Source organism: Triticum aestivum, chromosome 4D (genome assembly GCF_018294505.1).
Source record: "Triticum aestivum cultivar Chinese Spring chromosome 4D, IWGSC CS RefSeq v2.1, whole genome shotgun sequence".
Classification (NCBI taxonomy): Eukaryota; Viridiplantae; Streptophyta; class Magnoliopsida; order Poales; family Poaceae; genus Triticum; species Triticum aestivum.
Window position 1 is genome coordinate 139,579,635 of NC_057805.1, and position 10,166 is coordinate 139,589,800.

The 10,166-nt window shown below is 42.5% G+C and overlaps 1 protein-coding gene across 1 annotated transcript; it reads left to right on the top strand.

Annotated features, from left to right (window-relative positions):
* Positions 1-1,798: 1,798 nt before the first annotated feature.
* Positions 1,799-9,911, top strand: LOC123096901 (sister-chromatid cohesion protein 3). The gene is made up of 22 exons (XM_044518696.1): positions 1,799-2,002; positions 2,095-2,275; positions 2,639-2,751; positions 2,841-2,933; positions 3,088-3,251; positions 3,336-3,572; positions 3,749-3,893; positions 3,993-4,171; positions 4,779-4,921; positions 5,020-5,147; positions 5,243-5,416; positions 6,366-6,527; positions 6,607-6,807; positions 6,878-7,015; positions 7,119-7,319; positions 7,434-7,578; positions 7,700-7,806; positions 7,965-8,105; positions 8,597-8,862; positions 8,940-9,064; positions 9,180-9,455; positions 9,537-9,911. Exons 1-22 carry the CDS (start codon positions 1,970-1,972, stop codon positions 9,548-9,550), a joined length of 3,366 nt encoding a protein of 1,121 aa, XP_044374631.1. The 5' UTR covers positions 1,799-1,969; the 3' UTR covers positions 9,551-9,911.
* Positions 9,912-10,166: the final 255 nt, after the last annotated feature.

Here is a 10,166-nt window from a genome sequence, read left to right on the forward strand (position 1 = left end):
ACGATCAGGGATCTGGCAGTTGGGTTGTCTTCTTTCAATTTGGTTCCGTAGTCGGACCTATGTGTGTATCTCTGATTGATGTATGATTTATTCATGTATTGTGTGAAGTGGCGATTGTAAGCCAACTCTTTATCCCATTCTTGTTCATTACATGGGATTGTGTGAAGATGACCCTTCTTGCGACAAAACCACAATGCGGTTATGCCTCTAAGTCGTGCCTCGACACGTGGGAGATATAGCCGCATCGTGGGCGTTTCAGCGAGCGGAGACGGAGGGCCATGGCGGCGACCTGCACACCTCATGTGGAGTACGAAGAGGAGGGATAGTCCTCCCTTGGCTGGTGTCATTCATGTAGGGCACGAACCAATGTAAGATGGCGATGCAAAATCCTCCTTGGGTCGCGCACAAGAGGTGGGGCTCGATTGGCCGGCGACGGAAGTTCTTGTACCATCCCCATGGCAAAAATGGTGAAGAGAGAGTAGACGAGGTGAATGAGGTCGGCGACAGCGAATGGACCTTGATCGACAATGGTGAATGGCACTTGGCCGGCTCCACCACCTCCAAGATGGGCAACCTGCTCCTTCACCCTGTTGCCGGCCTCCTCCCTCTTCCCTTGCTTGCCCTCGTCGGACGCCTCGCCTGCTCCTTCACCCCATCATCGGGCTCGCCTAACTAGCGCCTGGTATGGAACCGACGCACTGACGGCTGAGAAGGACAAATGGTGGTGGTGGAGGAGGAGGGTCACAGCGGCTGTGTCAGCGAGGGATTGGTGGAAGAGGAGGGGGTTGCAGCGGTTGCTGATTGGGGAATGGGGTTCGTGCGGGCGCCCATCACACACGTCGTGTGCGCCAGTGCGTGCGGCGGGAGGAGTGGATTGGTGGAACCCTCCTCCACCCGCCCGATGGCTCACCTAGCCAATCCACATTGGGAACGAGCCCGCCAGTCATAGGCCTGGAAAAACAACTATGAGGTAAAAACCAGATTAACCACAAGGTGAACATCGGATGGAGGAGAGGAAGCACTTGACCAAAATGACGCTGATCCAACGACCGGAAGTGGACCAAATCGGGGGAGCCTCCTGGTGGCAAGTTGGCTAGGGTCCTTGTAGGTTTAAATGTGACATCTCGTATGCCAACAAGGTGTTGTCCAATATAAATCTGCCCGGCACAAACGCACTCTGATTATCCAAGATGATCTCCCCCAAGATACACTTCAAATGATTGGCGATAACTTTAGACACTAGTTTATACACGATGTTGCAAAAGGGTAATCGGGCGTAAATCTTTCAATTTCTCTGGATTTTTAACCTTGGGGATAAGTACCATTATGGTATCGTTCCATCCCTCCGGTATATTGCCGCCTTGCAAGACATTTAACACATCCTGTACCACACTATCACTAACCAGATCCTAGTACTTCTTGTAAAAAATCATTGGCATGCCATCTAATCCGGGTGCCTTTAAATCACCTATTCTGTTAAGGGCCAACTTGACCTCATCAGCCATGAAATCCGTCATCAGAAATACATTCATTTGTTGAGTAGCCTTTGAAGTAACAATGTTCATGAAACCAAAGATACCTCTACGAGGGTAAACAAAGAGTACAAATACAAGAGCCTTCAAGCCCTCCTCCCCTTCCACCACCTCACCATCCTCCTTCCTCAACCTCTTAATAGTTGTATTTTCTGATTTACGAGTTTAAATGGAATGTAGAGGTTTATTTTGAAAAATGAAACCCGTAACGTTTGGAAAGGCCGATTTTTTTCCTGGTGTTTTGTCTTCAGATTTGTGCGTTCTTCCCCGTAAAAGAAACACAAGGCGGAGTCGATCAGTTCACGCCTCCCCCCTGCCCCTCCAAACTCGCCGCTCCTTCTTCCCTTTCCATTTCCCTCCCAAACACGGACGTAGAATCCCGAAATCTCTAGGGTTTGCTCTCCCCGCGTCACCACATCCCCGTCCCCCCCTCCCTAATGGCGGAGACGATAGCCTCCATGCGCCGCCCGGTAACCCTTCTCCCTCCACGCGGTCGCTGAGCAGCTGGATCCCGCTAATTTTGGCTAGTATTTCTGATTTTGTTTCGTGCGTGCGTTTGCAGAAGCGTGGCCGCCCGCCAAGGCCGAGGGAGAGCGACTTCGTGACCGGCGAAGAGTTTGAGGACGAGGAGGAGGGGGAGGACCACGGGGAGGCGGCCGATGGGCTCGCGCCGCCCCGGTCTAAGCGCAAGCGCGAGGCGTCCGCCGCCGCCGCCGCCGCGCTCGAGGATTTGACTCTCATCGGTAAGGGGCATGTTGCGTTATTAGCCGTTCTGCCTGGAGTGAGTTTGGTGGGTGCCGCGACTGGGATTCTGTGAACCTGCTGCTAGGGTTTACCCCTTCCACAATATGGAAGTCTAGCTTTCCTGCTAATGTGATTTTAGTTGGGATTTATGGCGCCGAACGCTGCTTCTGCTGTAACCAGGATAGATTAACCCTGGTGTGTTTCTGCACGGTGAATTGGCGATTGGTAGGAACAACAAGGCTTCATGTTAATTTAAGAAAATACGCCGAGATGTTCCTAGATTTAAAGCTTTACTTCAATGTAACAAACGATATTCCATCTTTCATCTCAGCTCGGTTTCCTTACAAACTCGCAACTTGCAGACATAGTCAAACATAATGGCAGGCTAATCAGCCATGCTGTCAAAAGATTGGTCGAGGATTATGAATCAAATCCAAAGTCAGTGCTATTTCAGATATTAACAATGTTATTTGAGGTAATACTAACTTGATACGCTACTTATTGTTCTATTTAAATAATCGTGGCAACGTTATTTTCATTAACCTGCAAATCTTACAATGACAGGTTTGTGGCGCCAGACATGATATATATGCAAGCGACCTTCATGAGGCAGCTGTGGATGACATTGTATTCAAACTAGCTGAGCTAGCAAGAAAAGTATCCTATTGTGAGATTTTGAAAGGAGAATCATCATCTGTGGCCATTTCAATTATCCAATGCACATAATCTATTTATCTACCCTATATTGTTCTACTGTTGTGCATATATGCTCTCTTCTGTTTGAGTTTTGTCAATCTTAACTTGAGAACAGGGTCTGGTGGATGATAATTATAGCTCAAAAAGGAAGGACCTTAAGAACTTCAAAGAAAATCTTGTTACCTTTTGGGATAGTTTGGTCCTTGAGTGTCAGAATGGTCCATTATTTGATGATAACTTATTCACGACAATCAAGGATTACGTGGTTGCGATATCATGGTAATTAGGTCTCACCAGTCGCCATCCTTATTTTACCTTAGTCTTGTATACATGTGTATAAGGTGATAATTTGTTGTGCTTCAGTACTCCCCCAAGGGTTTATCGTCAAGTAGCTTCATTGGTTGGGCTCCAGCTTGTGACGTCCTTCATATCTGTCGCCAAGACTCTCAGTGGACAGCGTGAGACCACCCAAAGGCAGTTGAATGCAGAGAAGAAGAAGCACAGTGATGGGCCAGCTGTTGAATCTCTCAACAAAAGGCTATCTATTACTCATGAAAATATTACATATTTGGAGGAATCGATGCGTAAAATATTCAGCGGGTGAGGCTTTCTATTAGAGACCACTCACCCAGTCTTTTATTGTTTACTTAATTAAGTGTTCTAATCTTTCTTAAGTGATAGTATATTCATCGGTATCCAGAATCTTGCACATGTCATGCAATCTATACTTATCTTGGTCTAGCAGGCAACTAACACTATTATTTTGCCACATGTAGGTTATTCATGCACCGTTATCGGGATGTTGACCCTGAGATCCGAATGTTATGCATAAAATCCCTAGGTATTTGGGTTGTCTCATATCCATCACTGTTCTTACAAGATATATATTTAAAGTATCTTGGGTGGACACTGAATGACAAGGTAAAAAAGGTTTAATTCATTGATTAATTGCGCCCATTGATACCTTCTCTGTGATCAAAGAGACTTGCAATCTTATTTTGTGCACTTCTTTTTTTATAGAATGCTGGAGTTAGAAGAACTTCTATTCTTGCCTTGCAAAGCCTGTATGATGTAGATGACAACATACCTTCTCTTGGTCTCTTTACGGAGAGGTTTTATAGCAGGATGATCCAGCTTGCTGATGATATTGATATTTCAGTAGCTGTGCCAGCTATAGGACTCATCAAGCAATTACTTCGGTGAGCTCACTTTCTCATGGCCTCCGTACTGAGGTTTGACAGCAAAATCTTTTGCGTGCCCAGTTGGGGTAGTTACCGTGCAAGTTCACATATTTTGCCATAGCCTTTTTAAGATGTGCTAAGAGTTGGGTTTGTCTAGCTTTTGATATCAAGGCCTGCTTATGAGGTTTTGTATGTACAAGTAAAATTCAATTTCAAGTAAGAAGTTTCGAATGTTAATTTCTTGGATATCTGGCATAACATTCCTGTTGTCAAATGTTATATACAAGGACTGATGATTCCATTTTGAAATACGGGTGTGGTGTTTGTTCAAATGTTTTCATCATTCACTATCTGCACAGTGCACCGATTGCATCAATTTCTACGGCATCAGTTAAATTCTTTCATTTTGGATGTTTAAATGACAATTGGTTCAAAGCTATTTCATGAAAACACAAGCTTAAACATACTTGCAATTGGCTAAGCCGTGGCACTGGAAGTAGGAGTTACGTATTCAGAGCTGAAGCTCACATGTACAAGGCTTCAAAAAATTTCATCATGTAGCTCAAATGCTTATGTGATTCTTGGAACATGTAGCTGAAGCTCATATTGTTTCCTTGCTTTGCAGGCATCAACTTTTGAGTGACGATGATTTGGGTCCCCTATATGATTTGCTTATTGACGAACCTCCTATGATCAGGCGTGCAATAGGGGAGTTAGTTTATGATCACCTGATAGCACAAAACTGCAAGACCCCTTCTGTAGCTAGAGGTACTCGTGTCTTGAAGGATTGCACTCTTATGCTACCCTGTCTTGTTATCAAATAGTACTTGATTACTTCAGCCATTGATTATCCTAGTGAATTCCAGATGGGGACAATGAATCCTCCGAGATTCACATTAGTCGAATGCTGCACATCTTAAGGGAATTTTCGGATGACCCAGTCCTGAGTTCTTACGTCATTGATGATATTTGGGATGACATGAAGGCCATGAAAGTATGCTCCTCCGTTTATGCAACTCTATTTGGAAAAGAGTATACAGTGTTGTCAGTGTGACATTCTGTCACAATTACATTATTTTTGTTCTTCAGGACTGGAAGTGTGTAATCTCCATGCTTCTTGATGAAACTCCGATAGCTGAGCTTACTGACATGGATGGAACAAATCTAGTTCGGATGCTGCGAGCCTCTGCTAAGAAGGCTGTTGGGGAAAGAATAGTTCTTGCAACTGACAATAGGAAGATGTACTATAACAAAGCCCAAAAGGTAGCAGTATCATCGGTGGTATCATATAGTATTGGTGCAAAGTCTCACTGATTCATAATCTCATGGATAGTTTTAATTTTTAAATATCTGTAACATTGCCAACGGTGCTGTTGGCCTGTTATTTCTTTAGTTCCAGTTTGCTAGATGTCATCTCTTCTAAGTACTAAGTAGTACTACCTACATAAAGTAGGTTTGTTCCATGGGGTACTTCAATGTTCAATGTTTGGTTCCTGAGGTACAGAAAATGTCAGTCCTTCAAAAGTTATGTTTGAGAGTCTGATTAGTTTAACCCTTCTAAATTTGTGCCATGTCATCTCTATTTATGTAAGTTGCGTTAGTGAACCAACTTCTGGAGATTAGCCCAGTGGTCTAAATTGGTAAATCATCCAGGATTGTGAAATTAATATTAAAATGGAAATAATACTGGTTGAATATGACCACCTTCTGATAAACACATTAGGCCCTGTTTGGTTTTTCGTGTTCATTTCAAATACACCTGTAAAGAATACAGACCTCGGGTAGTCGTTTTGTTTCCGGCCGAGAATTGCTGAGCGACGGGTAATATACAGGTGTAAAATAAACACCTCTGTATTTGATTACAACGAATCCAAGCGCGGCCTTAGTGTATGTGTTGATTGCCAACTTACCTTTTCTATCATTAAGATGGAAAATCTTTTTTTGTGTGGGAGGAGATGGGAAATCTTTTGAGTTGTTCATTTTAAGCATCCAGATCCTACATATTAACCTTAAAATTTCTGATTTTACACCCTTTTCATGGTTTCCCCCTGTCTAGTTCAGCTTTATACTCCTTGATGTTGTTCAAGTTCTTCCTGGTGAACTCTGGATTATATATTGCTCATTTTGTTTATTGATCTGCTATTTGTTCTTGTAAAACTGACACTTAGTTGAATTGTATCCCGCGGCATTACTAAAACATAAAAGTTTACAGGAGATATTAGAAAATAGCAAGAGTGACATAACCAATGCCTTGATGAAGAGGTACCCGCAACTTTTGAGAAAATACTTGCCTGACAAGGCCAAGATATCCCCTCTAATTGATATGATGATGCTTTTGAAACTTGAGATGTACTCACTGAAGAGGCAAGAGCAGGTCAGTTGCAAAAGCTATCACTCGTCCTTCTCATTCATTTTTTTATTTGACCAATAATCTTGTTTATAATTTGGTTCAGAATTTCAAGGCCGCCATAGATCTCATTGTTGATGCCTTCTTCAAACATGGTGACAAGGATACTTTAAGATCTTGCATCAAGGCAATAGCTTTCTGTTGCACGAAGTGTCAGGCGGATCTTCTAGATTATGCTGAAAATAAACTTAAGACTCTTGAAGATGAGTTGGTTTTGAAAGTCAAAACTGCGATCAAGGAAGTAGAGGTATGTTTTACTCATGCTGTCTGTATATGTACTGGAGCCAGAAGTAATATGATGACTGTCGGCTTTGCAGGCAGGTGATGATGAATATTCTCTCTTGGTTAATTTGAAGCGACTTCATGAACTTCAGTTGTCAAAACCTGTTAAAAATGATGGTTTATTTGAAGATATGTACCGAATCCTCAGTCATCTAAAAGAGATGGACAATGAGGTATGAACCATTGCACTGTTGAGATATTACTATTAGCACGTCAATCTTCCTTGCAGAATCAACTTTAAGGAACATATTGAGGTAATACTTGATGCTTGATTAGGTAAAGAGCTTTCTCCTCATCAACATGTTCCTTGAAGTAGCATGGTGCCTTCATGCAATTGACGTTGAAAACCCATCTGAAACATCTATCGAGGGACTTTCTTCCAAGCAAAGGTCTCTCTTTGAACAACTCTATTATTTCTTGGTGGTTCTGTCCAATTATCAGAAAGAGGGAAGGAGCACCACTGTGCTTTCCTCCAGAGTAAGCCTTCTGAATTAAACGTCAGCAAAGAGAGGAATACATTATTTTTGTAACAAGTGTATTCCTGCACTTAAGTTGACCCATTGACAGTTCAATGCCCTCTTTTGCTTCTAGGTCTGCACCATTACTGCAGAGATGTGGTGCTTGTTTAAGAAGTCAAAGTATTCTTCAACAAAGCTAAAAAATTTGGGTTATCTCCCACAATTAGAATATGTTCAGAAGTTTTGGAAACTATGTGAACAGCAGCTGAATATATCAGGTTATCTTGTCACATGCTTTTCTACTTCAAATTTAAAATATCTGTCCGGAATGGCGTTTCAAGAAATTTTGTTGCCTGGCTTCTTGCTAATTACTGAAATCGGCCAACTTTTCACCCTCAGATGACACAGAAGATGAAGACGCAAACGAAGAATATATTGAAGACACAAACAGGGATGCTGTCATGATTGCAGCTGCAAAGCTACTGCTTGCTGATACAGTTTCGAAGGTCTATACTGCACTTTCTGCCTGCGATAGGGGTTCTCATGCAACATTCTTCCAGATAGTTTGTTGGAGACTACCTTCTATGCATCAAATTTGGTTTACGTCCGTAGCGTTTTCTACTGGCAGATAAATGAAATTTGCAGCAATTTATTTTGTTTGCAGGATTACCTTGGCCCTGAGATTGTTTCACACTATGTATCTCATGGTGCAAGTACGACAGAGATCATCAAGCATCTCATTACCGCACTAAAGAAAAATGCAAACAGTGATATAGCTGCTCTATTCTTTGAGGCATTGAGACGGGTACTTCTGTTTATCTTTGAATGCACTTGCTATTTATTCACAAATTTACAAGTAGGTGGATATTTGTATGGTGTCTTATCTGTATGAACATCCTGCAATTTGTTCTCTGAATTAGCTAATAACCTATCTTGAAATAAATAATAACTAAAAACTGCATCAGGAAATTATACTCATCCTGCATTATCGAGTATGCCATTAGTGATTGAAAATCTTGTAAACCAGGAACACATGGGGTCCTGTTGGTAACATGGTTTGCTATTGTCATTGTATCTATTTAAACTTGTTTTTCATCTTTTGCAATGTTCTAAAGAATCATCTCCAAATATGTACATTGTTTGGACATATGTGCTGACAGGAATGAATGGTAAATGCCTTTATTTTTGTAACTCACCTTTGCATTTGATTTTGTTAATTTATGTGCCATTAACATATACTCTTTATGAAGCGTGATCTATCTTGTGTCAATCATTGTTTGTTTTTCATCTAATTAGGTGTACGAACGGTATATGGCCTATTTGCGCGAAGGAGAGAACCAAAACCTGATAGCCAAATCTTACTCGGAGTGTCAAGATCTTGCTAATCGGCTTGCAGGCTACTATGTTGGCGCTGTTCGTATTAAAAACAAGTCTGAGATCTTAAAGATTATCCAGTGCGGTGTTCAATTTGCCTTTGTGGACCTCCCAAAGCAATTGTCTTTCCTCGAGGCTGCTCTTGTGCCATTTGTTTCTAAACTTCCTTCGTCAGATATACCAGACATGTATGTTTTTAGCCCTGTCATTTGTGGTGCTGCCCTGATTTTGTGTTTCATTCTGAGTAATCTTTTTTTGCATGTAGTTTGACAGATGTACAGAAGAGGGCACAAGATATCGATATGAATGAAGATCCCAGTGCTTGGCGCCCGTACTTAACCTTTGTAGAACACTTACGTGAGAAACATGCAAGGAATGAGGTTTTCCATGGTGAGTTGAACTCTCTCTCTCTCTCTCTCTCTCTCTCTCCGAGCTGTAACTTAGGTTCCAGAACCACCGGAAGCTTTTCTTGTAGAAATTGTGGCTGATAGTGTTTCTGATCCAGAAGAAAAGGAGGAAAAGCCTGTAAAGCGCAGGGGCCGCCCGAGGAAGCCTAGAGATGAACCTGTGAGAAATCTTTTTGATGGAAACAAATCTAGTGATGAAGAGTCTGTTAGTGACTCTGACCAACGGGGGCATGGTGGAGATGACGACGACGAGGATGATGCTTTTGACCAGCCTTTGATCAACACGTTTAGGCCTTCCGCATCCAAGCTAAGATCGCTGAAGGGGGTTTCTCAACAGGGAACAAGCAGTCAGAGAAAAGCTCCTACGGCTTCAGGTAAAGTTGGAAGGTTTTGCTCTTACCGGTTTATGGTTTCTTTCTGTCTGTCCATTTCCTGATCACAGCCTGTAATTTCAGGAAGCAATAGCTGATGAGGGTATGCACTAAGTCAGTCCTGTGGATCACGCATGACGGACATTCAGTCTCTAGTCGATTCAACGGACAAGGAGTTGCCGTGATCAACTCCACTCGTGTGGAACAACAACGAACGACCTTTGCTTGCTGTTGAATGTTTTTGTTTCATTGTGTCTAGGTGTCGTAGATGATTGTACTTAGGTGCTCACCCTCTTCTATAAACTATGTGCTTCCGCACTGTATATTATCGTGTGTAGTAACATTTGCGTTGCTGCGTTTTCGTTTCCTTAGAGGGGGTCATTTCATACATATGTACTCCGCAAGTATGTTGAGCTATTTGTTGGTAATTAAGAGTTTAATCAAACTGCATAGCAGAAAGTGATGCGAGCAAGTTGTACTTGAATGAGACAAGAATCACTGAGGGGGAAGTCTGAACAGAGTCCTATTCTAACTAAGCCGCACTGGCTAAAATAGAACTGACCGACAGAAGGCCAGTGGCAACGTAACAACTCAAATCCATGATGCAGCTAAAGAGCATCTCCACTAGTGCCCTCAAGGCGTTGGCGCTGAAAAATCCCTCCAGTTGCGCCTTGTTTTTTTGGCCTGGTGATCCCAGGCCAAACCACTGGGGGG

Coding starts and splice junctions, on each gene's coding strand:
- LOC123096901 (XM_044518696.1), top strand. CDS start 1,970: ATGGCGGAGACGATAGCCTCCATGCGCCGCCCG. Junction 3,573..3,748: donor ATGCGTAAAATATTCAGCGG/GTGAGGCTTTCT, acceptor TGCCACATGTAG/GTTATTCATGCACCGTTATC. Junction 7,579..7,699: donor ACAGCAGCTGAATATATCAG/GTTATCTTGTCA, acceptor TTTCACCCTCAG/ATGACACAGAAGATGAAGAC.